Source organism: Pseudonaja textilis, chromosome 3, assembly GCF_049901715.1.
Source record: "Pseudonaja textilis isolate UNSWEBS1 chromosome 3, rPseTex1.2, whole genome shotgun sequence".
Lineage (NCBI taxonomy): Eukaryota > Metazoa > Chordata > Lepidosauria > Squamata > Elapidae > Pseudonaja > Pseudonaja textilis.
In genome coordinates this window covers 97,582,889-97,610,622 of record NC_141992.1, presented here as the reverse complement: position 1 = coordinate 97,610,622, position 27,734 = coordinate 97,582,889, and the positions used below count along the sequence as shown (strand labels likewise).

Here is a 27,734-nt window from a genome sequence, read left to right as displayed (position 1 = left end):
TAAACAGTCTTGGTTTTATATTTATATTCATGCCATTGCTATAAAACATTAATAACAGACTTCTTTCTTAGTAGCTATTCTCAAGTCACCATTCTCATTCTTTCTTGGGTCTCTAAAGGCTTATAACTTTTTCAGTTATTTTGCACTTTGTTCAAGCTCATGTGCTCATAACATGTAACAGATTTTTTTTCTCCTTCTAGCAGTTTTTTTCTCCTTCGAGTAGTTTTTTTCCTTTCCAGATTAGAATTAACCTGAACCTACCGCTTTTGTATACAAACTTAGAATCTAACCAGATTCTAGAATGTAAAGATTACTTTGCAGGGCAACATTCTACCTAATGCATATCACAACTAGAAGATATGTTCATTGTGCTAGCAAATGCTCATGTGAGCTTGAATATTGAGGATGCCGATTGGGGGAGGGAGTTTTGAGGCTACATTTAAAATCCCCGTCATTTCCTGATTTTGGATCCCAATTAACACGTAGATTTAAATGCTCTCACGTGAACACAACAAAAGCAAAATGCCATTTTATTTTTTCAAATTTGCATATATATGTGTGTGTGTTTGTATATGTATATGTGTGTGTATCATCATGAAGAATATATATATGCATATACATGTATGTATGTATGTATGTATGTATGTATGTTCATTCATTCTTCATGATAATAGGGAAAGATGAACTTTAGGAGCCTGCCATTTTGATTCTATTTAGCACAGGGGTCCCCAACCTTTGGGCCACGGCCCACTACCAGACTGTGACTTATTTTCAACTGGGCTGGCATACACACATGCAGAGCTCAACTCATGCAAGCCTCCTTTGATCTGAATTGTTTACAGAATAAAGATATTAATGGCAAGAAGTTTGCAACAGGAGCAAAAAATATTCTGATCATAGAGCATCACTGCTTATTCTGTGCCAACAATGATTACAATGAATGCCCATTTCAGTAGAAATGCTTTTTCTTCTAAGTTCCTTTCATACTAGCAAGTACTCAGCAGAGGGAGCTGTTGATATATAATATTTATTTAGTTCAATGAACATTAATATGTCTAACCAACGTTCTTCTGCCTAGATTGTGTTTTAAATGCATAGAAAGCTATTTCCCCAGATGTTTGGGTCAGGGGGGTAGATGAACTCTGCTAATAATAATAGTCAGTGGGGTTAATCGTTTATGTTGCTAGGATAAATAAATAATTAAAATTTAATTGTTCTAAAATACCTAAAAGGGTTTAATGGAAATACTAGGGCATATTGTACAAATTGCACAACAGTACTTAGCTGTGGTCAAAGAAACAAAATTAGATTAATCCTTTTTAGATATTTTAGAGCAATTATATTTTTCCTCTTTTGTCCTAATTGTGACTTTTGTGTCTTAACTGTTGATCTATGACCAAATAAAGATTGATTAATTGATAGATTGACAAATTGTTAATGAAAGTTTAATTTCCTGTTTTCTCAGGTCAAAGATTCATGACACCAAAGTATTAATAGAAGACACAGATGATGAAGCAAACACATGAAATGCCCACAGAGTCGAGTTCCACGTCCCTCATGTTCTCTTGCTTTATTACCTTCCCAACCCCAACTGCCACCCAGTCTATCCTCTGGTATAGTTCCAGCTAAAAACAGGAGAAAAATCTGAACACATTTTTGAGCTCTTCCGGACCGGTTCCTATGGACTCCAACAAGCTCACTGTGTTTTCTTTTCTTTTCTTCTGGTTTTAATTTGATTTCTTGTTTATGAAATATAAATCTAACTTTGTTTTGCCAATCAGAGGGACATTTAAGGAAGGAGCAGTCTTAAAGATTGTTTACAATCTCTTCAAGGACATACAATCTGGATGAAGAAGCATCATTTGGACTCCCTAATGGGACTTTACTGAAAAATCATTCGGTCTCTGCTCAGTCCAGTTTTGACTGGTTGAAACTGGACCAGCGTTTTTAACTCTGGCTCGCGCTCTGATTTTTGGTGTTTTCTTTCATATCCAGCGCCAAGGCACTAGCTGCACTTGCCGGGAAAGTGCACTTAGAGCAGTACCTTCATTCACGAAGCTACTTTTTAATTTGGTGTAACTTTCTTTTTTCTTTTTTTTTTGAAATATGATGTATTTGTTGCACATAGTTTTCATATTATTTATGATAGTTAACCTTATGAGAATGGTTTTTGAGTCCTGTGCAATGAAGTTGGTAACTCTTTTAAAAAAGGAAAAAAAGGCAAGTGGTTGGGGAGAAGGGGATGTAGATCCTTGATCTCTCTTGCTGCAAGGTTAAGCCCTTTAAAATACCTCTTTGAGAGAACTTGCACCAGCTTAACCTGATTATTTTTCTCCTTATTATTGACTGATTGATTTTAAGCCAAAGTTGCTCTGTTGAATTTTACTTGCTGCTGCTGGTCCCGCAGAAATCTTGTCACCTTCCTTAGCTGGATCTTCTTTGTACATGTGCCTCCACAGAAATAATAACATGATCTCCAAATTTCTGTTGGAAAAAAGAATCTAGAGCTAGATGTAGTCCGTCAGATATCCATGCAAGAAAGCCTTAGTTTATACATTTAAGAATGGTTTTCATTTTAGTGAGCTGAGTCTCCAGGACATCATCCCATTTTTAAATAGGGAGTTCCTGTTTGTATGATTCATTCATTCCAGCTTAAAAAATAGAGAAAAATAAAACTGATTGAGACAAAGGTCTGTCTTGTGGATATAGGACTACTCATTCAGCAGTATATACTGGATTCAGGCAGACACTCAACAGCTTGTCATTTATGTCATCCAGAGGTTGCGTAGTCTGTATTGAGAAAGTTGGTATTGCTATAGAAAGGGCTCTTTAATTTTTTTCAATAAATAAAATATTTTGCCATACTTTGGCAAAAACTTGTCTGACAATCACTGTCCAAGAACATCCTCAGGTTAACTTTTGTTTCATTTTTTAAACCTACCTGCCCCAAGTCCTAGATTTCCAATGTGGTGCTAGGCTAAACTTTTACAAGCATTATGAGTAGCACTGCTAATTGGACTTATGGTAGATGGTCATACACTTTAGTAAATTCTTTAAAAAAAGTTATCAGTTGATTATTTCTTTTAATTCCATATTGGCCTCCAGCATCCATAGGATAGAGCAGCATGAATGCTTAAGATGACCACTCCCTCTCCTTGTAGTAGAAAGCCTGTGTTGTGTATGCCAAGCATTTGTACTTCATATTAGCAAATGAAAGCTTATTGTGCTCTGTTACACAATGTGTGCATTTGTGAGATCACCACCCTATGATGGGAGAAGCTATTTCAGATTTTCTTAAGTCTGATATTGATATAGGATTTCACAGCAAAGACTGTGTTGTTCTTGTTTAGGTTTTTAGATGGTGTTAGTTCCTTTCTCCTGTACAATCTCCTTTGGTTTGAAAGCATACTTTTAAGCAAAGAGGATTCCTCTTTTATCCTTTTTTTCCTTAGTTAATAACCTTGTCTATAATAATTTATTTCCTTATTTTATCTTTCAAGCCATTCACAAGACTTACTTTGTAAAGCAACTGTGACTTAAAAATAGTATGCATAATGTGCTGTAGCCATAAGGAATTAGAAAACAAATTTCTGGCAAAACAAATTAACTACAAAATCAGGACTCCTTGACAGGCAAGAGCGCTGTAGAATGAAACTTTAAATCACAGTTATTTTTTATTGTGCTTTAACTTGGTAGAAAATTTAGGACATTGTGGTCGTAATGCAAGTAGATTTTGGAGTTGTACATTATTTGTGCTTCTGCTGTGTAGCAGTTATTGCTTGGTATTCTAGTACCAGGCTGTTCTAGTAGAAAAGTTGGATTTGGAGTCCCAACTAAGCTGTTTTGTAACAAGATGAGTCTGCAATTCAATGAGAGGTGGTTTTTTTTACATATTATAATAATAGACTACTACCGAACTTTATGTGAATAATGGCAACTACTTATACATTCAGTTAAACAAATATGAGAGTTCATTCTACCTAAGGAATGTTAATCTGAATAAATCATGGGTCCCCTAAATTCTTCCTGCCAAAGACACATAACAGGGAAAGATTTATTCAGGATATACCGAAGGATACTGACATTTAAGGATGAAGCAGAAGGAGTAACCTGATGGTAGAAATTTAGAAATACCAGCAATTTGAAATAATTTGCCTATGAGATTAGGAAGATTATATATGCCATAATGAACAATTTTTTTCATACCACCATCATCTGACTGAAAAAGATCACTGCCTTGTGCATAACACAACATTTTACATGGAAGTATTAAGTGAAGTTCCAGATTTAAATTTATATTTAGAGTACTTGACTAACCTTCATAAATTGTATGTTGAGGTTTGGTTTTTTTTTGAATCTGTAATGATTAGCCAAGTTAATTAACTAAGCCCCTCCCCACCGGGTTCTGTCATCAAAAAGCCCTACATTGAATTGAATTGTATATTTGGAAGAAATGTGTGTCCTGAAGAATTCGTGCTTGGTAGCCTAACTTAAGAAATTGAGATCTGCCTCTTCCTAATGTGGAGATTCATCTCCAGAGTTCACTCTATTTTCCTGTGGGTAGTTAGTGCAGAATTGTTTATTAAAACCAGTCTATCTGAATTTCTTATGTAGAAAACTTTTAGAATAACTAAAATGGAATATTGGGATAGTTAGGATACCATTTCAATTTTCCTGGAGTGTAGAGAAATGTGACTCTCAACAAATATTCAGATTTTTTTTTCCTCAGTGAGTTAAAGACCTGAAAGAAGGGTTGATGCTTTTAACTTTTGCACTCAGCCTTTTCCATGTCTGGCAAATAGATTTAATGTTGCGTTACATAATGGTTAGGTTTTCTTTGACAGGGGGATAAGAGAAAGCTATATGAACCTCATGGGAATTAATGGCTTCCTTAAGCGGTTAGTTGTTTTGGAAATGGAATGGAATTGACACTGCCAAGAAGACTGTAGAAGCATCTTTGTGAGGATATGCAGAAGCACTTTGCTACTTTTTGGTTTCCTCTTTCAAAGGAGAAGATGAATTTGTTATATTTGAATTAAAATAACTCCCCTGCTCTTTGTCCATTTTCTATAAAGGTTACAGAATTGTGGAGAGTAGGAATCTTGCAATGATGGAGTCAGGCTTTATTCTGAGCATTTAAAAAAACCCTCCTTTGTTTTCATGCTTTGCTTTTTATTACCTGATTTCTTTATCTTTTTGATTGACACAAGCAAGTGTGCTTTGTAGGAAAACAAACAAAAGTTCACATATTGGAAGTTGAAATGTGTTCTGGAAAAAGTATATAATTCTGGTGTCTAAGGAGGAAATGCTGTGCTATCATTCCTGTAGCAAATTCCATTGTGTTATTCTGGACTTTGGCTTGAAATTGATCACAAGCCTATAGGGAAGTAGTAGTAGAAGCAGCTTTGTATAGATCATTTTATTTTAAAATGTTTTAAAAACATCAAGACAATTTCATCATTAAGGAAGTCCGTCTTTCCCCCTACCCACAAAAAAAACCCTTCATTGGACAAAAATGTGTCCAGTGTATTTATTTTCTGTGGAGAAATGCTGTGTCTAAATTAAGCAATGCCTTCAGCTTCTAGATATTTCTAAGCTTCTTCAAGAGATGCATGTGAAAAATTTTAATCCATGATTGTGTTCTCATATTTTCGTTTTCAAGGAAGCATTATTGATAAGGCCTCTAATCTTATAGAATCACAAATCTGCAAAGAGCAGAGAAGAAAAATGTAACTTGGCTAGGAAGATTTCCTATTAATATATAACAAATTTGATCTCTTGACTATCCTACTTTTCTCTAAGGGTCATAAAAAAAGCCAGAAGGCATAAGTTCAAATTCTAGATTTTAGAACCTATTACTATAGTTAGATCCAGAATCATGCAATTTTACTGATACAGTTGTCAGGTAAGACAAAGCTATTTCCTTTTCTAATCACCATGCTGAGTTGGGCAATTACATTAGTCTCCTATATTATTTTTGTGAAATCTTTCTGCAAATCAGTTGTGTTAGAAGAAATTGTTCTGACTTGGTATGGTGGTGGTTTTTTTTGTTTTGTTTTGAAAACTTGTTATTAAAAAGGAAGAAAGTTTTCTTTGAGAGGGTAGCCATTTTTATGCTTTTAATACCTTCCCCTATATATTTTTTCTGCTCTTTATATCAATATGTAACTTAACCCGAGACACCAACAAAGTTGCCAAAATAGTTCTGTTAGTTCTGATTGGAAGGTGTGCATTTGGATATATCTTGCTTTCAAATCTTTATTAACTCGATGTCGAAAAATCAATTTTTTCCTTTCTTTACACTGCTGTAGTAGGTAAAGGGGCTATAGGTTGATAACTAGGCTATGAACTGCAGTCTTTGTATCTGTATATGCCAATAGATTAGTCCATTTACCATGCTAAACTTTAAATTATCTCCACCATGTTTAAGCCTTCAGCCTTATACTGTTAAGAATTCTTCAGAAAGCGATTGGAGATGGCAACAAACTTGCCTTTTGAGATCCAACTTTGCCCTGCTGCTATATTGAGATATATCTCATTCCCATTTTTCACCTTATTGGTGTGTTGGTCTAAATAATAATTATATATTACAAAGCCCCGAGCTGTAGGTGTCAAAAGTAACTATGGAATGTGATATAGTCCTCTTGTGGGTGCTTTTCTCTTTACTTTCTTCCTTCTCTATCCCCTTCTCCACTCCTCTTTTGGTTCAGTGGAAAAGGTGAAGAAAAGACTTGCCGCTTGCTTGGACTCATAATGATGTTTTATGTGATTGCGCTTTTAGCTGTCTCCTTCTCCCTCCCCTACTCTCCTCCCATGGATATAAGACTTTTCTGAAGTGTGGGATTAACTTTCTTGATAAGTAGGTTTAAAAAATGCACAATGTGGTACTGTTTCATAGTTCTTAGATGGTTGTATAAAAAGAGTTAATGTGGTTTGTGCTTTAAAAGGAATAAGTGATTGATTTATTAATCTGTCTTTTTCATTATTACAAGCTTTGTTTTCCAATGACTACTTGCCTGCTTGGTTTTGTATGTTGTATGTGTCTTTAATGGTTGATTTTATTCTTACACTTTGATGTTGATCACATCAGGCACACAGATCGCACCTGTGCAAGCTTATGTAACTGGCTAGACATCCACAAGACTACTTTTACACATTTATTACTTACAGATTAAATTTCTATTCTGCCTTTAGGACAGAATTGTACATAATTGTGATTAGGATACATTTCATCAATGCAGACCATGTTTCTTTTCTTTTTAAACAAAAAAAAAAGCTGATGAGATTGAACTTTAGACAGCAAATATTGTTTTTCACTAGCTGAGTAATATAATTGATGCTCCCCAGTAGGTCATCTGTGTAATTCTCATATCATTTGAACCTCAGCTATTGCAGAAAAAAATCCCATATTAGTGTTGTCCAAGTGTATCATCCATGAAATTCAACTTTCCCAAAGGATAGTAGCCATGTTATTTTTTTGCAGCAAAAACAAGAAAAAAAAATCCTGGGTTACCTTAAAGATATATGGTGCTATGTTTGTATTTTCACACACTCCAAAGAACCTTTTCTGAATCAATTCCAAAGTGCTTTACAGACCTAATGTATAACACAGATCTAAAACAGTCTTTCCAAAAGCTAAGGAAGAAATGTAGTTTTCAGATACAGTAGCTTTTATTTATGAAAAGCATTTAGCACTGTTTGGACAATGACGGCAAGTCAGGAAGTGGAAGATTAGTTAAATCCAATGATTTCTATGCTGGGATATAATGCTTGTTTTCCAAATTAAGGGAATTAGGCTTCCTCACTTTTTAATTGTTAATATACTGACGCATATAGACCAAGGGTAAATAGTATCAAGCATTAAGAACAAAACACATGCATCTATACAGTGTTAAATATGTAAAATTTTATGATTAGCATAAAGGGACAGATCAGCAATATATTCACACTAGAGAGTGCATATGGCATATCTAATTCATATAGGTCATTCTCATGCATTTCTGTAGTTATAATGGAGTTCATTATATTTTTAATCTATCCATCAGATGGAGTGGGCATTGAGTACGGTTCACCTCCAAATAGAACAATATGGCCATTTTGTTTCAAAATCTCAATTGAAATAACAATAATCAAGGTGTGATGGCTCAGGATTGTCTCCTATAAAAAGATAAAGGTTTCCCCTGTTCATTCGTGCCCAACTTTAGGGAGCAGTGCAACAATGGGAGCTCACCCCATCATGCAGTTCTTGAGTCTTGAACTGCCAAACTTCAAGTCAACAAGCCCAGCATCTTAACTGCGCTCCAGTTGTATCTTATACTGTCACCGTAATATTGATTAATATCTTTTTTTGTTGCCCCATTATTGTAGTGTTTCTGGCACCATCAACTGAGATTGGAGCAGCAGAGGAAAACATGTTTTGATCAATCTAATTCATAGAGGAGAAATGTAGTCACTTGTTTGTTTTAAAGTATAAAACACTATATCATTTAGCATTTGGACACTGTACACAATGAAATACACACATAGCTGTACATGTAAGTCTGGACAGCCTTTTTACCTTAAAATTTGCATTCTTTGGAGGTAATCTAGTTTCATGCCAACTACAAAAGGGTCCAGAAACTAAATTAGCCTCAGCCATCGACTTTGTCGTTTTAACCATTATCTTTGCACCTCCCTCTTTAAAAACATTTGTTCAGTCTGTTAAATAATCTCTTTGGCCAGAATTTAAATTGTTTAAACTGATTATTTGTACAGATAGTCCTCGATTTACAACCACTCATTCAGTGACATTTGAAGTTATAACGGCACTGAAAAAAGTATTTTACAACTAGTCCTCACACTTATGAACATTACAGTATCTCCATGGTATCACATGATCAAAATTTGGCAACAGGTATATATTTATTATAGTTGTAGTGTCCTGGGGTAATATGATTACTATTTTCAACCTTTTCAGCAGGCTTCAAACAGCAGAGTCAGTGGGGGAACCCAGATTTGTTTAATGACTGCATGATTCAGTTAACATATAGCGGGTTTGTTTAACTACCATGGCAACAGTCATAAAATTGGATTTGACTCATTTAACAACTGCCTTGCTTAGCAATGGAAATTCTGGTTCCAGTGGTGGTTGTAAGTCAAAGACTACCTATATTGGGGGGTTTTTTCCCTAAAGGCAGAAATTTCAAGAACTTGAAAGGATACAGACTATGGTGAAACTTCTTTTCATTCAGTAAAAATGATAGTTGCAAAAATTCATATTAAAAACTTTGCAGTCAGAAATGAATATTTTATCTTATAAACAGGTACACACTGGATGACAAAGTATGCATTTCTTCTGCCATCTTTATATATTAGAAATTCAAAACAATATTATAAATTCTCCTATTCTGTCACAAATGTCCAACATTATAAGCATGTGGACAAAACTCTGCAATTGATGCTATTTCATCCCCACTTAGAGTTGATAATATTTGGAAATGGGGATAATACTGGGAATTGAAACATTTTTTTAGAATTAATGAATGGGAGAAAAGAGCTCACATTTAGCACAATTTAACAGGTTATCAGGCAGGCCTGTTTTTAGAAAGCAAAACTGATTTAAAGCATTTATTGTAGCATTCCCTACACACTAAAGTCAACAGTCATGGAAGGGTCAGGAGTGGATTAAAACAATTTCATAATCCTAGTGATTTTCTTTTTTATCAGGATTATGAAACCAATCATGAATATCAAAAGCCACAGCTTAAACCATCCTCTTGGGACATATGCCTTGTAGTGATGAGTGCAGGAGACAAAGCTACCAGTAGGGCAAGAATGAAAAGCTACTTTTCATTTTATTTAGTGAGAATCTTCTTTTGAATTCATAACAGTTTGAGGGTTGCTGGATTTAATTGAGATAGCTGATGATATCCAGGTAAGACATTTCTTTAAATTATTACATTGTTCTGCTTACAACAAAGCTAAGGCAAGGAATGAATGTTGCTTGCAGAATTGTTTTGCATTTTGTATTTAGGAAATCCCCTAAACCATTCCATGAAGAGTGATTTTTTTTATGTCAGGTTATCCGTTATGTCAAAGCTTAAGAACCCACTGATACAAGCAAAATATTTATATACCAAGTCTAAATAATAAGTAATTTATCAAAACATGAGGGCTATATAAATATACTTGTTAGGAATAATCTAGACATTAAGCCCTAAATTATTTGTGTTTTGAAAATTAACACAGGCATCTTACAAGCAAGCAATAGCCAGCAGAGATCTTTCAGTGAAGGCAACTGTTAGCTCTGTGCTCTTACTGCAGTTTGTACCAAATACAATTTCTAGACTCCTTTCAAGGATAGACCAAAGTAAGGTATAGTGCTGTAGTCAAGATAGCTTGCAACCAAGGCATGGGTGCCTATTGCTGAGTCTGACTCATTGAAGAAGGGTTACAGTTTATGCAAATGCATCCCTTGCTGTAACTGCTACCTTCCTATCCACAGATAGTGGATTCTCAAGGAGCGCTCTCAAACTTACCTTATTCTTTCTGAGGCACACACACACACACTCAACTCAGACTAATATTTTGTTCATCTATTTATTTTATATATCTAGACATGGAGAAGAAGCTCAGTATCAATCATAAAGACTTGGTCTGAATCTTATCTCTGTTGTGGTTTCACTAGAAGTCATTTGCGTAACAACCATATTGCTCTCAAAATAAACAGTTCTTAACAGGTTTTCTTTGCTAAGAGAAACCAAAAAAAAAAATGTTATAAATGCCTGCTCCTTTATTTGTTTTAGAAAAATGCAGTTACTTAAGATTTTGTATTATATAAACAAGCCTTAGTTGTTACAACATTTTTAATTTGAAACAAAGTCTCAGAGTTGTGTGTATTGTCATTTAGTTTCTTCCTATTTTTTCAGGACCCAATATGGAAATAATTTCATCAGAATTTTCTGTTAGTAACTTTCTGAAATTTTCTAAGTTTATGCTTATGTCATCAAATGTAGAGCCTAGAAACCTTTTCTTCTGTCAGACACTTTCAATTGCCCTCTATTTTCCCCAGATCAAAATCTTCTCTTGTATTTGCATTGCAGATGTCAGAGCTTTAGCTTCATTTAGAAGTGCATCTTTGGAGAAATCTGTTTTAATACCGTATCACTAGTACTAAATGATTTGTCCTTCTTGCAGCACATGGTATTTGTCAAAAAAAATTGTTTTAAGTACCACTTTTTCATCATTCTCTTTTTTTTATAGAAAATTGTATTAAAGATTAAAAAGATTAAAACTACTACAAACTGAAAAAAACCTAAATAGAAAATGCAAAAAAGTAAAAGAAACTAAAAAATAAGAATATGGTTATATATACTGTACATCACACAAGTGTGAACAGTTTGGTAACTTATCACCTTCTCTTAAAATATAAAAAAATGACCTCTTCTTCCCCATCTCATATTTTATCTATAAACTATAAAGCCCCATTATTTAATCCTAGTCTGCAAAAGTCCAATAAGGCTTGGCAAAGATAACACCTCAATTTTAACCTTGATCAAATAAACCAAATTTACTGTATATTCCTTCCTTTACCTTTTAACAATCTTAATTTTTAATCCTGTAAGAGAAGAGCAGGCAGAGTTGGGGGCCAGAGTAAAACGCTTCATCAGTTTAGAGTTCTTGTGTTGCTAAAACAGATCCAAGTCCAGTCCCCCTTTGAATTCCATTGACCCTTTTCTAGCGCAATTTAGTGATGACCATTAGTTGGCCAGATATTTGTGTATAGGCTTCAATAAATTGCTTATGCTATGATCTACATGGATGGTCCTGATTCCTTATGCTGACAAATCCCTTCCGATGATTCCCTAGAAGTTGATTTACTTTCATGTTTTTGTTCCTTCTTACAAAATTTTTCAAAACTTTAATAAGGTTTTTTTTAACAAATATTGTAAATCCAGGTTATTTAGTATATGGCTTTTGTTGCCATGTATTTTGAAAGCCAAGCCTATAGAGTAATCTGGCTGCCAGCAGTTGCTGGTTTGTTCAGTTCTGGATGTCCCTGTATCCAGGGTGCACTAAGAGGAGGTGAACTATCTTCATACCCCTGTAAATCCAGTATGGCAAAGTTATTCAGGTCACTCTTTTGGTTTGTTATTTGTATATCCCTTATTATGAAAACAACAGCCAGTTTTATTTGCATATCCTGTGCAGCATTTTTTCCATATCATTCTTGTTGGCTATTATTTTTAAATCCACATTAAAATCAGTCTCTGTCTTGACTGGTAAAACTTGCTCTTCTTCCGTATAATTTTTAAAACACAATCTTCCTACATTGGCAGAGATTCTTAAAATTAACTGCTAAGTCCATTGTTTACAAGTATCTTCCAACATGAAAATGTTTTGCTCCATTCTGTATTAGTAAGTCAAATATAAGTGTACTTCTTTAAATGTAATATTTAGTTTCTTTTGGTTCCTGTTACTATCCAACCTTCAAAGTCCCATTCTATTACCTTTTCAGGAAATCAAAACAACCAAAATCTTTTCCAAAATCAAAGTTCTTATCATTATTTGCTGTTTATTCTAAATATGATTTTTTTTAGTCTTTAAATTTGTCTTTAAATCTTCTTTCACTAAGGATGAAAAGGAACTCATCTGATATTTTAAGAAACTTACCTTTCTGAAGATTCCCAATATCTGAAAATCAATTAACAAGCAATTTTTAAAATGATTATCAAAGGAAATATACAAATTTGTGTCCATAAAGGTTCCAACAATGGTTTGGGCAGAAACAGGTTCTTCTGCAAGTAAGTGTCATTCCCCAAGGTGAGAAATAAAGACAGTGCACTGTGGGGAGAAACCACCACCATGCCTCCTCTCCCAACAGATCCAAATCACTTCAACCAAGACTTCAAGAAAGTGGCCATATCTTTGAAACCAGGTCGTAAGTAGCTTTCGGGGGGGGGGGGGATCTGTCATACGTTTGGTCACTAAGCTACTGGTTGTAAGTCAAGGACCATCTTATGTATCTTTGTTGCTGTGATATTTCTGCACTTTATACTTAACAGAATAACAGAAGAGCAGAGTTGAAAGGGTGTTGGAGGTTTTCTAGTGCAACTCTATGTTCAAGCAGGGAACCTTTTACCATTTCAGATAAATCGTTGTCCAGTGTTGGAGCATCCACAACCTCTGGAGGCAAGTCATTCCACTGATTGTTCTGTCAGGGAATTCCTCCTTAGTTCTAGATTGTGTTCTCCTTGTTCTCCTTAGTTTCCCTCCATTGCTTCCTGTCCTGCCTGTGCTGGAGAATAGCTTGACTCCCTCTTCTTTGTGGCAGCTCCTCAAATATTGGAACACTGCTATCATGCCACATCTAGACCTTCGTTTCATTAAACTAGACACATCCAATTCCTGTAACCATTCTTCGTATGCTTTAGCCTCCAGTCACCTAATCATATTTGTTGCTCTTCTCTACATTTTTTTTTAGTCTCAACTTTTTTTTTTAGTGGTGACCAAAACTGGATGCAATATTCCAAGTGTGGCCTTACCGAGGCATTATAAAATGGTATTAACACTTCACGTGATCTTGATTCTATCCCTCTGTTAATGCAGCCTAGGACTGTGTTGACATTTTTGGCAGTTGCAGCACAGTCATATTTAAGGGATTGTCCACTAGGACTCCAAGGTCCCTCTCACAATTACTATTATTGAGCCAGGTATCACCTATACTATACTTGTGCATTTGGTTTTTTTTGCCTAAATGTAGAACCTTATTTTTTTTCACCACTGAGTTTCATTTTGTTAGATAGTGCCCAATGTTCAAGTTTGTCAAGAGCCTTCTATATCTTGAGCCTATCTTCTGGAATGTTGGCTATTCCTGCCAGCTTGGTGTCATCTGCAAATTTGATGAGTTCCCCTTCTATCCTCTCATCTAAATCATTGATGAAGATATTGAAGAGCACCGGGCCTAAGACAGAGCCTTGGGGGACTCCAGTGCAAACTTCCTTCCATGTAGATATTTGTCTAGACCTGCCATAGCTATGTTCACAAATAATAGACATTCATTCATTTTCTGACCAGAGTCATCATCCCTGTGAACCTTTTTTTTAAAGCAAATTTTATTGATTTTAAAAACAAACAAACAAAACAAAACATCATTAGACATTAAAAACATAAAACCTCTTTCCATTATAAATCTTTACAAGGCAGGTAACACATTATTTTATATCACATACTTCTAATTTATCCCCTTTCCATGTAGACACGTAAATTCCCTTTAACAAATTTCACATTATTTCTCTTTACTCTTATTCAATCACATTTCTTTTCTAATTTATCTGCTATTCAATCATCACATTTATATTTTCCTCTGGCTTGTTTACAATTGTTCTCATCTGGCCTTCCTCCGAGATTTTATTAATTCTCAATTAAACACACACACATAAAACACAAAAAACATAAAACTTCCTTTTAGAAAGTAACTTGGCCCCAGATTACCTCTTTTTGTATGGACTTCAATTAAATTCATGCTCTTCTTATATACCATTACCTATCTTGTTTACCATTCTATATCTTCTATATAACTCCTCCCGACTTTTCCCTCTTCTTAATTCTATTTTATATATTTCATCTTGCTTTAAGACAATATTTTTATATCTTTTGTCCATTTTTCCATTTACATCTATCTCATTCCCAATATAAAAAAAGGATAATTTCTCCTGAAATCACTAATCAGAGTATGATGCCTTTCTATCATTCCCCTAAATTGAAGTTTGAAATAACACCTAAGTCCCAGTCTGATTCTGCTTAGTACATTCTACTATTTCAAAAACAAATATTACAATAATAAATCTATAATAATCAACACATTAGCCCATTAAACTCTATAATTAAACTAATATTTTAAACATTTCCTTTAATATTTTATTAAAACTTAAAATCATTCATTATTAAACATTTTAACATTGTACCTTAATATTTTAATCTTTTATTAAATCTTATAAAATTCTAATTTTCTATTTTTAATACAAATACAACTGCTACAATACTATCATGTGTACTTTGCAGAATCCCTTTTTTTTTTAAAAAAAATCATACATTACCCTTTGTCCCTAAAAAAGATTTTCTTTTTCCCATCTTGTTTTATACCTTTATAACTTTTTTCCCCCTTTTCCCTTTCTTTCTTGGCCCACCTAGACTTTTTACCCACTCCTCTCCAAACCTCTGCCTTCTTGGCTTCCCCTTTTTGTTGCATTCTTCTTTCCTTTTGCTTTCTGGCATTATATTGTTTTTGCATGTTATTTTTCTCTTTCATAGATTTTTTTTTTGTCTTAAGTCCTTCCTTTTCCCTCCTCTCTTTCTCCTTTCTTTCTTAATCACACTATTTAATTCATTAAAAATGGCTTCTTCTTCCTCCGCTTCTTCCAACTGTTGTTTAATTTGCTGACACATAGCAAGCGCCATATCTAGAGAACAAAGGGCTTCTCCCATAGCGTCCTTGCCTTCTTTCCTTATTTTTAGATATTGTTCTTTTAGTTCATCGAGAGACAGAGCCATTATAAGCTTTTTCTTCTTCTTTTTCTGTATCCTCTTCTTGTTATTAAGCCAATCAAATATTTCCAAACTTAAAACAATTCCCCACAGTCCCAAAGTCATCAAACAGTCCAGGCAAAGCACAAACTTCTTCCTTTTATAGTTTCTCTTCCTGGGGTAAAGTCAATTAGGGAGAAAAACCCAATCTGTATTTTAAATCTTTTTTGCAGTTAGCTTCTAATCTCTTTATCTTCAAAGCATCTCCTCCAACAAAGTCTTAAAATAATTTTTTTTCCCAAGCCTCTCCCTTCCCACTTGTAACAAAGGGCTTTAAGTTTTTACCTTCTGTTAGACAGCAGATTTTCCATGTCCATTTGTTAGTTCCATAAGGGAGGGAGAGTAACTTTCCCTTTCAACACTTTCCTTCGCCGCTGAAAACCTCCATTGGGAACATTGTAGCGTCCAAAAAGAATAGTAATTTTCCAGGTATTAGATATGTCCGTAAAGTCCCGGTTCAGCCAAGAAAAACTTTCATTTTAAAACTTCCTTCTTCTTCCTCCTGCACATTCTTAATCCACTTGCCGGCTTCTTCGTGGAGGCCATTAAGACCGCCGCTCCACCGCCTTGAGAAAAGGGGGTTATTGCCGGCTGGGGAGGGGGTCTGCGATACCCCTCAACCCCTGTCCGGATCCCCCCTATCTTCAGCTACCCCAACAGGGCAGCCTTATCCTCCAGATCCGTCAGGATCGGAGGCACCAAGACGGCTAGCACAGCAGGGATCGCGGAGAAATGCAAATCCCTGCTGTCACCGAAGCCTGGCAAACCGGAACCTTTGGGCCTCAACAAATAAATGTGTTACCACTTCAACTACTACTCCCATTTATACTGGGTTGGCATTGCCTATTGACATTGCCTTAGATATTTATTTATGTTAATGAACAGACTGGCTTTTGCCTCTATTCTTTTACCTTCCAGAAGAGGTTCTTTTCTTCGGCATATCTGGATTTCTCTCAGCAATTTTTATTTCAATTTCTTCTACTTCTCATATACCGTACTATGTCTCAAGATATATATCGCATATTAATTAAACAAATGTATTAGGTGACTTATATATATTAGATTCACTTTCTTCCCTGCAAAACTGCCTCTATGTCTTGTTGTTTTTCTAAATCTTTGAATTTTGAAAAATTTAAAATTCTACCCAGGTAAAAAAGAATAATAAGGAAGCTAAATTAAAGGACATTCCTGAATAGCACCCAGAAATGGCCTAACTTCCCCTCACCCTCCTCCTGTCTGCTGCCTCAAAATGCTCTTCAGTAGACTTAAGGAAAAAGATCTGGCCTTGAAGTGTAGAGTTACAGATTGTAAATGTGTTAAGAACAGTCTTTGGCCCGTCAAGGGGAATAATATTTGAATGAAATTCCCTGGGCCACATTGGGCACCTTTCTCCACGCCGCCCGGCCCTCCTCCCGCTGGACGGCTCCACTGAGCCGTCGCCATGGCAACTCAAGAGCCCTGCTAAACAGGCAAGGCTTTGGGAGCAGCCCGTTCTTGCGGTTAGCGGGAATGATTGTTGGTTGGATTCCCTGGTATGCAGCTTCCAGCAGCCAAAAAAGCCCGTCCTGGCTCCCAAGGCGAAGGCTTTTCTCGTACGCAGCTGGCTGGCTGGAAGAAGCAGAGGGGGGGCGTGCAGGAGGAGGAGGAGGAGGGGGGGGGAGAGAGCGGGAGGAGAGGTCATAGCGCTGCTGAGAAGAGTTACTCCAACTCCAGCCGAGGAGGCGGTCCTCCCCCCCACTCCTTCGCCTGTCTTCGCATCTCGCTTGCCTTGAGGGAGGTGAGGCGCCGAAAGCCCCCGCCGGAAGCGGCCTTTCTGCTCCTCCAGACGGGCTGAGGCCTAAGGGGGCTCTCCTGGTTCACTTCAGCTGAACTTTAGCAGAGCCGTAGATATACCACCCCAACCCCCCAAATAACCGAGGAGGAGTGGAGCCTTAAGCTGCTCTGCTCTCTCGCTTGTTCTCGGCTCCAAATGCCGCTCTGAGGCCTCTTGCCAGGGTCCTAATAAGCCCTTTCTCCCACCCTAATGAACAGCCCGAGCTTGGGCCGTCAGAAAGGAGGAGAAAACATCGGCAATATTCATTTGAAAAGATTATCCCCACCACGGAGAACCGGAAAGAACAAGCTTTTTTTTTTCTTTTCGTTTTTTGAAGAGTTAATTTAGTGCCTCCTTTCTTCGGTAGCCGGTTCTCTGAGAAATGGGCTGCCATTCTCACAAATCCTTATGGCTTGGATGGACTTAGGAGAAACGTCTTCTCAAGAAGGTGAGTTTTAGGAACAGGTACTGATGTCCTCCCTTCTCCTTCCCCTTCCCCTCCCAAGAAGGAACTTCCCAAAGCTGGGTGAGTATCCCTGTTGGTCGGTCTCCTTAGGAGATGGCAACGTTGTTGCTCTTCCGCGGAAACTTTTTATCTGCTGCTCTCTTTTTTTGCTAAGTGCATGGAAAAAGTTTTCCCTTAGTTTACAATCTGGGCAAGGATTGGAAGGAGAATGCCCCGTAGGTTTTATAAATTTGAGGATTTGAGTTCAGTGAGGTCCCTAATCAAAAGGTGTTGAGTGTTAAAGCAAGAATTTTTGCAGTCCTCTATAGAAGAGGAAGTCTTTCTAGTGCTAGGGAGTTAACATCTTGCTTACTTTGGGGTGTAGGCAAATTTTCTCTATAATGTCTCTGGCCCCAGAGACAGAGTTGCTGAAATTATTACTGGACCATGTCCAATATTTACAAGAGTTTGGCCCTTAATTCTAATCAGGAGGTAGAATGGTCCTCTGTTTTGCATTGCTCCTCAGCTTCAATTCCTCACTTTTAACAACTTGCTCCTAAAAATATGCTTGACAGCACACTTCGTTTAACGTTTTTTCCAGTAACATCCCTTGTTAAGCTGGTAAAATATGTTTCATTCCAAGATATCTCAAATGTCTGACTTCCAAGCCACTCTACCTTTGAAGGAATCTATTTTTAATTACCTTATAGTAACCTCATAATATAGTGGCCCAGGGCATTGTGTCCAATGGCCAGAAGCAAGCTTTTGTGATGTAATAACTTCAGATACACATTTGTTTCAATAAGTATATATACTTAGAACCATGCCTGCCTGCTGGGTTGTGGAGTGTAGGAACTGAATAAGGGAAAAGTTTAGGGCCCTGAAAAATAAGAGGGCTCTCTTGGTTTTCCAAATGATTAGCAGAACCAGAGCAGACTAAGTAAAATCTTAGTATACAAAATAAACATACAAAATTGGAAAAATTTAATTTGTATAAGCTGTATAGGTTATACAGTTCAGATTTTCTTGGCAAAAATATAGTGTAATGTTAATGTAGTTATTTAAATATTTTAGCATGTAATAGAAGCTTTGTTGTCAGCAGTAATGAGAAAGGGCTCTAGTGCACCAGAATTTTTTCCCTCTAAGGAAATTAGAATACAGTCTACATAAATAATGGAATGTGTGAATTTGCTGGAGGTCAGATTATATTGTACAGAATTTTGCATACTTTATGGAGTACTAGTATTTTTAGTATGTAGCTCTGTACAAAGGTCCTTCCCCAGACAGAAGGTGTCAGCCCATTCTAGAAGATATTAACTTTGGAAAATGTTCCCGAGCTAAGCAAGCAGATTTGCTCAAACAATTTTTGTTTTCCCCCAGAAGGTTTGTTACCAGCTGAACACGAGACCATGGAGGAAAATTTCTCTACTGAAAAAAGTATAGGCAGCATAAAGCAGTGTGCTAAAAATACTTCTAGACCCAAGCAGCCTGACAAGTGCTTTGAACATGTAAATAATTTTTCTCTTAGTGGACCAACTTGGATTCCAGTGGGACAGAAAGGGTCTGTAAGTAAGTCCACCTCTGTTTTGCAGTCCAAGGTTAAAGCTCTTAAAGAGAAAAGGAACCTCATAAACAAGCGAACTGAAGCAACATCCCAGGAAGAGGCTTCTCTAAGGAAGCTTAAAGAATGGAAGGGAAAACCACCAAGAGACCCTGTTCTTCAGAATGCAGTAGTGGAGCCACAAGCTCAAATCCGCACTTACTTGACAGATGTGCTGCTGGATAGCACTGAGTATCCACATCAGATGCAGAAGGAATTTCAGGAAACAAGCCTTCCAGATCCATACATCAATGATTTTGAAACACAATCTATGGTAACAGGAGAGTCCACAGGCATAAGCCCACCAAAGGAATTCAGGAGGCTCCCAGGAAGAAACATACCAGATAAAAATAATTCTTTAGGAAGCTCCACGAAAAAGGTACCCTTAAGTGCCATCTCTGGAACTGGCTCTTTAAAGGACCTTTCCTTTATCCCAACATCTTTTGAAGAAACAAATGGTAGAGAAGACCATCTAACTTGGCCTAAGGAGTTTGACAGCAATTCTATGAAAAAGAATGACACCTCTGAGATGGCATCAATTGGGAGGATTTGGAGAACGGAGAGCTGGGACAGTCTTGGCAGTAGCAGCAGCAATGTCAGTACTTTGTCTTTAGCAGAGAGAGTGGAAAGAAACCGGACTAAGTTGCAAGAGATGCTGAGCACATCACAGTTGAACAGAAGTTATTCGCATGAACCGCATACTTTGGATACTTACCAGAAGGAAATCCAACAACTTGGGCCTAATAATGGTAGGTTGATGTGATGAAAACTGGGTCATCAAAATTGAAATATCTTTGCAATTTGGATAGGTGATAAAATGTCTCAGAAACTATTACGTTAGAGAATCTGTAACACAACCAGATTTCTGTAGCTCCTTCTCCATTTATTTTGCATAGTTCATCTTTTAGGTTATCCCACCATTGGGCTTTGATCTAAACTTGTATTTTTTTAACCTCTTTGCCTGGATCTCCAACAGAAGTAAAATCTGATGATAAATCCAAAATTCATTTTACTTTGGATTTGATCTTTTCTTGTGTGTTTTATATTCAATCCTTACATCTATTAATAATGGTCATTGATTTTCTTGTGTGATTGTAACAAAGAAGAAAATGTGAAACTAATTACATTTTAATTGTGGTTCTGATCAATCCCTCCATTTAAAAAAGAGACTCAAAATGAAAAAATGATTGGTTTTAAAATCAATAGGTAGGGAAAGGAAAGAGCAACATATACACATTATGAACTTGTATCCTGATATTTCCCTGTGAGTTTTTCTCATGTTATTTAGGGAATACTTGGAAATGTTGACAATAGTACATTTCTGTTCTTTCTAATGGACATGGTGTCATATGTATATGTAAGTATGTGAGAGAGTTTTTAACATCCTTCAAATAGGATGATGAGATAAGGAAGTATAACTGTGAAGTTAGTTGAAATAATTTGAGTAAAACTTTTACATCAGATATTGAAAACAGGTGAATAAAAGTGTAAAGTACAATTTAAGTTTTGATTTATTGGCTTGACAACTAACATATAATCTATTTAATTTGATACTTGCATGACACTTTATACCATTTAACACTGTGCACTTTTCAAAAATTAATCAAAATAATTGTTTCTGCCCATGTCCAAGCATGAGAACAGCATCTCCTATTCATTCAAACAGCCCAATATTTTCCAGGATGCAAGACTTAAAGAAAGCATACAGTAGCCTAAAAAATTAAATGATCTGCTTTAAATATTACAGTGAAAATTCTGAAAGATCTGAAGCATTTCTGAATAATTTTTGAAGTATCAACAGCTCCAATAACAATTTCCATGGGCATATTTGTAGTCTAAAGCTAAGTGGCATGGTAGCCTAGAGGTGAAGACTCTTAGAAGATTGAGAGTCATAATCGGCACAAATCAGGGCACAAAGAAAATATCTGCTGCAAACTCTGCGTAGGTGTCAGGAAGGGCATCCAGCCAGTTAATGCTCTTCTCCATTCAGTTGCCCTGACTCCACCTTGAAGAAAGGGATTACGGGATTGCAAAAAGAAAAAAAAAGATAAACGAAAGATATAGCTATTCTCATTTAATGGACAGATCATTTTCTGTACCTCATTTTATAATTCATTAAATTAAAAGATATCACTGTGCATTTGATGCAGTGAACTGTACAAGATAGCAGTAGCACTTAGATTTATATACCACTTCACAGTGCTTTACAGCCCTCTCTAAGCGGTTTACAGAGTCAGCATTTTGCTCCCATCAGTCTGGTCCTCAACCTTGGAAGGACAGAAGGCTGAGTCAACCTTGAGCTGGTGAGACCCGAACTGCCAAACTGCTGGCAGTGGGTGATCAGCAGAAGTAGCCTGCAGTACTGCATTCTAACCACTGCGCCACAGTGGCTCTTAGAGTATATGATTAAATGGGAGCAGAATTTAGGTATAGTAACTTATGTGTCACAATAGATATCATAGTGGAAAAAGAATACTAAATCCTCATACAATATTATACTAAGGTAATAAGAACTGATTCAAGATGTTTTACTGGTGGTAATGTTACTTCAGCATGGGTTGCTGAAATTGACATTTTGTTCTTTAAATATTTTTATAGTGGTAATGCATGGGTTAGATAATTTTCCCCAATTTGATAGCAATATGGTAATGTTCAACAATCTTTAGAAAATTATTTATAATAGATTGACACACATTTTAAAAGCTGAATTTCAAATCTTCTGTTTTTCTATTGCATATTACTAAATCTGACATTCCCACAAAGTATACTGAATTAGCTCTGTATATGGTAAGTGCTATAAGAGTACTCTTATTACTGGAAAGTATGCTAAATTCCTACTGCAGAAGAATGACTAATTAAGCTGTGGGAGTATCCTTCAATATTTAAAATAATTTGTATTTCAGAAGTAAATCTGATATAGACTTTAACTAAAATTGAACATATATTTGGGTTATAATGTTATATATCAGTTTGAACACATGAAATTTAAATTTGTCTTTATCCTAAAATCTTTTTTTCAGAAAAAAATGACTCTTGCATTTTGCATTTGTATTATATTGATTATACTATTGGTATTCTTATAGTATCTCATTTTAACAACTTTAATTAATGAAATATGGACATGGATAACCTAATCCTAGGAAGTGTAGACATTCCCTGTTTGTCTACTTTGTACATTTTTCTCCCCCACTTTTTTCTCATCTTTAAAAATCTTAATGTAAATAAGTAAATGGTTTAAATAATTATTGCTGGTGGCAAATACCTCCTTTGTAGGGAAATTATTGAGCGTGGATGACCAAAAAGATCACTAGGTCCACATTTACATGAAAAAATGGATAAAATCAGCACTGAAAGGGTATCATTTTAATGTACTTCTGTTTCTTGGGACTAAAATGAACAAAATTACTTAAATACTTCTTTTATCACATGTTACAGAGATTATGCCAAATGATGGAGCCTGGGATTGTAATGTCTCCTTACAGGATTCTGAAGGCTATCGGTAAGATTACAGAGCTACTAAACTAATGTTGTTTGTTTGATTATATGCCATCAAGTCATTTTTGACTCCTACTGACCATGTAAATTTTTTCTATGAAGATCTGTATCTAACATGGTCTTTCAGGTCTTCCAATAAGCAGGAGTGCCAAAATGGCAGCCTGCGGACTGGATGCATCATGTGCAGGCCACACTCACCCCAGCTCTGCAAAGGGAAAAAACTCACAAAACATCACATGATGACAACATGACCCTGCAAGTTTGACATCTCTGCAATAGTGCATCTATTGCCTTTGTAATTAAGTCTCCTTCCTACTGCTGATTACCCTTTTTGTTTTGTTTCTTCCACCTTCCCCAGCATTATATCCTTTTCCAGTCTTTACATAATATAGCCAGAGTAGGATAATTTGATCCTGGACATTTATGTCTTGAGTGAGAAATCTGGCTTGATGTGTTCAATGATCAATTTATTTGGCCTTTTGTTTTGTTTTTGGCTGTCCACAATATTCTCAGGAGCCTTTTCCAATACAACGTTCAAAAGCATCAATGTTCTTTCTGTCCTGCTTCTTCAAAGTCCAACTTCCAACTAAGCTAGGGTGTTATGGGGTTTTCAGTCCTCTGTTAAGGGGAAAAAAGAGTCCTTCTAAATGACAATGGCCATTACTACAACATATGTTAAAACTCATGAGTGAAGGCAAATATATGTATCCCAGGATAATATTACAGGATCCAATCCAATCCTTCGGGAACTTCAATCTCACCAGGATGTGTGGTCACCAGGAGTCTGAAAGCTCAGAAGACTAAACCTCTGATCCAGGTGACTGACCCAGATTGAATCCTGCAATATCTTAAAACTCTTTCAGTTTGGCATCTGCTCTAAATATACATTTATCAAAATACATGCAGGAAAAAAATGTTTAACTTCGTTCAGGCCATATTAGGGATTCTGAAAAACAGAACAATTGTTGGTCCAAAGGACACAATTTAATTGTTTTCTAATGTTCCACTCCTCCTTGTTGCTTTTGATGGTTTACCTAATCATAGTGGGGGTGGATAGCAAAACTCTGTATTTTAATGCAGAGCTAAAAGGCTTTGTTCCTGTGATTCTGCAAGGGTGGAAGCCACTTAACATGTTCTTCCTCATTGCTCCTTTTACAGAGACATGTGTACCAGATTTATCCTCCCTTTAATCATCAGATATCCTGGTCATTCACACTTGACCTTTGTCCAGATGCTCCTGATAGAAATATTTTATTACAGAGCATGGAATCTGCTGTGCCAAGTTCCTTCAACATAGAAGTGTGGTCTTAGATTTTATCATGTTTTATGTAATTTTACATGGCACATTTTACATGCAGTTCTTTATCTTTTGGTAGCTTTCATAACTATTGATCATGGTGTCCTTCTGGACCAGCTCAAGGAATTTTGAGGGGAGAGGCACAATGGTTGAGGTGATTCTTCTCCCTCTTCAGCCTGATCATGGTGAGGGGAAGGGATCCATCCCTAAATCCTTGCAGTGTACTGATACTCTGAGTTTAATCTTCTCTCTCCAGTTCTATTAACATCTATATGAAGCTGTTAGGTAAGATAATCTGAAGACACAGGGTTAGGTATTATCAGTATGTTGATGATACCCAGTTTACATCTCAACTCTGGGTTGATCAGGTGATGCCATCAGTGTTCTATCATCTTATACTAAGGTCTAAATGGGGATGAATTGGCTTAAATTCAATTCAAAGAAGATCAAGTGGTATGGTTTTGGACGCTGCCCAGCTCCAAAGATTTCCCCAATTAATTTTGTATAGGCTGACTACCCCAGATAGTAGCGCTTGTGCACAATTTGGAAGTTTTCCTAAATTTCTGGATCAGTTCAGACCAACTGGCAGTTGTAGCTAGGAGGACCTTTACACAGATCTATTTCGTGTTCCAGCTCTGCGGACCAAGTTTGAAAATGCATAAATGACCTCATTTGAGAGGCCCATTTTAGTCTTTAAATCGCCTCTGATAATCATGTAAGTTTGCTGGTGCAGATCTTTTCAGTATGTAATATTGTATATCGCTCTAGGTCAGCATTTATTGCTGTGGAGAGCTGAGGCTAGAAGCAGTGGTTTGCCAAATGCCACAATAGCTGGTTTATGGCCAAAGCAAAATTTCAATCAAGACTTCTTGAATTATTATGCTCCATCAACTCTAAAGATAAATCATTTCGTAGGTCTAAAGGAAGCAATTTTTTTGTGTGAAGAGTCATGCATAGTTGTCTATTCGTAAACACAATGATGCCGGAATAACAAGATCTTTGTCATGTTATTACAACTCAAGCTTCGCCCTTTTGCACTTGTGTTGTAACATTGCAGAATAGATTTAATCACTTGCCCCATTCCTGTAATGCTAATGATAGTCACATTCTGTGATCACTAGTCACTGGTTGTGTTCTATTTTGCATAGCATGCCATAGGCCCTATTCAAAAATTACCAGGGCAGAGCTGGGGTAGAAGGGAAAAACATTAAGGCAAAGAGTAGAATTCGAAAATTATAATAAACATAAACATTAATTATTTTTGATGCTCCCAAATCATCCAGAAAAATGCATAAAATTCTTGGTACAGAGATCAGCATGTTTCCATATATTAATGTATGTAATGTAAGTATTACATATAATTGAAACTGCAATATATATTCAAAATACAAATCAAACTTTATACTTGTCATCAAATAGGGCATTTGAAAAAAATGAAAATGTCCAACTTAAAAAGCAGAAAGATCAGCTCGAAAATATTTCTGAAATTTGATTTATGTTAAGTTCATCCTAAATGTTTAATCGGGATTAGTTTGGTGTACTGGTTAAGGCAACAGGTTAGAAATTGAGAAACTGAGTTCTGTTCCTGCTTACGTATGAAGTGAGCCTTAAGCCAGTCATTTTCTCTCAGCCCTAGGAAGCAGACAATGGCAAACCACTGCTGAAAAAAAGAAAACCAAGTAAACAGCAAGGATTAGATCAGGCAATTGTCAGGAGTCAATGCTGACTCAAAGGCATGTACCAGATGCTTAGTAGATATAAACTTTGAAAAGAATTTTATTGTGCCAAACCAAATAAAGAGAGAGAAGCAGAGCTAATAAAATAATATCTAAATATATTTTTAAAAGAAGGAGAGGGAAAAGAGGCCTGGAGATTAATTTCATATAGAGAACAATTCCAAACATTTGATTAAATTGCTTGTTCCTCCTCTTATCTCTAAACCAAACACCTAACTCAAAGTTAATAGGGCATACATAGCAACAGTGCAATACTGAAGAGATTGGGTGCCTCTTTTGAGAGATGTTTGTTTGTTTCTTCTCTTTGTGATTCCCTACAAGGAAGTATCATATTTTTCAATGTGTAAGATGCACTCCCCTCCAAAAGTGGATGGAAATGTCTGTGTGGTCTTATACAGTGAATGTTGCCAAAGCCCCACCCACCTGCCGGCTCCCACCCTTCAGTCTCTGCCTCCCAGCAATTTGCCTCCTTGCTGCAAACAGCCTGGTCAGCTTCTGATCGTCGGTTGGATCGGCCTCCCGACGATCAGCTGTTTCAGGTTGCAGGGATTGCCATGGCCTAGTGTCGCCTCCGCGCACCCCATTTTCGGCCTCAGCATCCCATTTTCAGCCTCTGTACATACCGTTTTTGGCCTCCGTGCACCCCATTTTGGGCCCATTCTGAGTGAAGGGTATTGGAATGGGTGGAAAATGGGGTGTGCGGAAGCTGAAAATGGGGGCCTGAAACACCTGATCGTCAGGAGGCCGATCCAACCGACAATCAGCTGCTTGTGCTAATCAGGCTGTGATGAAGCTGACCAAGCTTTTTGCTGTGTGCTGCAAGTATGCAAATTGCTGGAAGGCAGAGGCAGAATTTTTTTCTTGTTTTCCTCACCCCAAAGCTAGGTGCATCTTATACTTCGGAGCATCTACTCTGAAAAATATGGTTATCTACAGTGCACCATGAGTTCAATTCCTGGCAGAGATATATCCATGGCTACATATGCCTGAGGAGTCCCAAATAAGGACAACAGTTGTCATGTGCTGCCTCCTGGTGACTAGCATAAGTAAATCACCTTTTTGGTAAGCTAGAAAAAAGTGGGATAGATAGTATCACCATCAGATGGATTTGTAACTGGCTGACAAATCGTACTCAATGAGTAGTCCTTGATGGTACTACATCTATATGGAGGGAAGTAAGCATTGGGGTACCACAAGGTTCTCTCGTAGACCCAGTACTCTTCAATATCTTCATAAATGACTTAGATGAGGGAATAGAAGGGGAACTTACCAAATTTGCAGATGATACTAACTGGCAGGAATAGCCAACACCCAAAAGATAGGCTCAAAATCCAGATGGAGCTTGACAGACTGGAACACAAATACAAATGAGGCTAGAAATCAAGTCATAATATGATCTGAAGCCTCTTGTACTGTATACTTTTTTTGTTTCTATGTGTGTGTGTGTGTGTGAGAGAGAGAGAGATACAGGCGCTTGAAACAAAGTGTTTTGCAGAAAATGTGTCATATGTTTTATTTTCTAAAGAATTTACTTTATCAGAATAGTGTTATTTGGGATGATAAGGCTCCCACCGACAGCATTACATGTCTTTGGGCCATTCTTTCCCTCAACATGACCTATATCCTAGGAGATGTATCTATTCTACCTTGAGCTGCTTAATGAAAGGCTAAATATTAAATAAATATACATAGATAAGCAGGCGCTCCTGGAAGCATAATGTATCTCATTGGAGGGGTTTCTTTAAATCAGTGTCTGAAAAATTTTAAAGGAAGTATGATATTTC

General features: G+C 36.6%; 2 protein-coding genes across 5 annotated transcripts in view; both read left to right on the top strand.

Moving 5' to 3' along the window:
- The window catches only part of XPR1 (xenotropic and polytropic retrovirus receptor 1), a 91,916-nt gene extending 84,908 nt beyond the window's left edge, over nt 1-7,008 (top strand). The window contains exon 15 of the mRNA XM_026703295.2: nt 1,466-7,008. Coding sequence (XP_026559080.1) covers nt 1,466-1,526 — 61 coding nt within the window. The 3' untranslated portion in view covers nt 1,527-7,008. The remainder of the gene's footprint in view (nt 1-1,465) is intronic.
- Nucleotides 7,009-9,842: 2,834 nt separating this feature from the next.
- KIAA1614 (KIAA1614 ortholog) overlaps nt 9,843-27,734 on the top strand; it is a 47,444-nt gene continuing 29,552 nt past the window's right edge. The window contains exons 1-4 of one of the 4 annotated variants that reach the window (XM_026703293.2): nt 9,844-9,913; nt 17,745-17,825; nt 19,203-20,171; nt 22,858-22,921. In XM_026703293.2, the coding sequence (XP_026559078.2) occupies nt 17,786-17,825; nt 19,203-20,171; nt 22,858-22,921 (1,073 nt within the window). In that variant the 5' untranslated portion in view covers nt 9,844-9,913; nt 17,745-17,785. Of the gene's footprint in view, nt 9,914-17,668; nt 17,826-19,202; nt 20,172-22,857; nt 22,922-27,734 lie in introns of those variants that run through there. The other 3 variants (XM_087930446.1, XM_087930447.1, XM_026703294.2) reach the window with 3 other exon arrangements.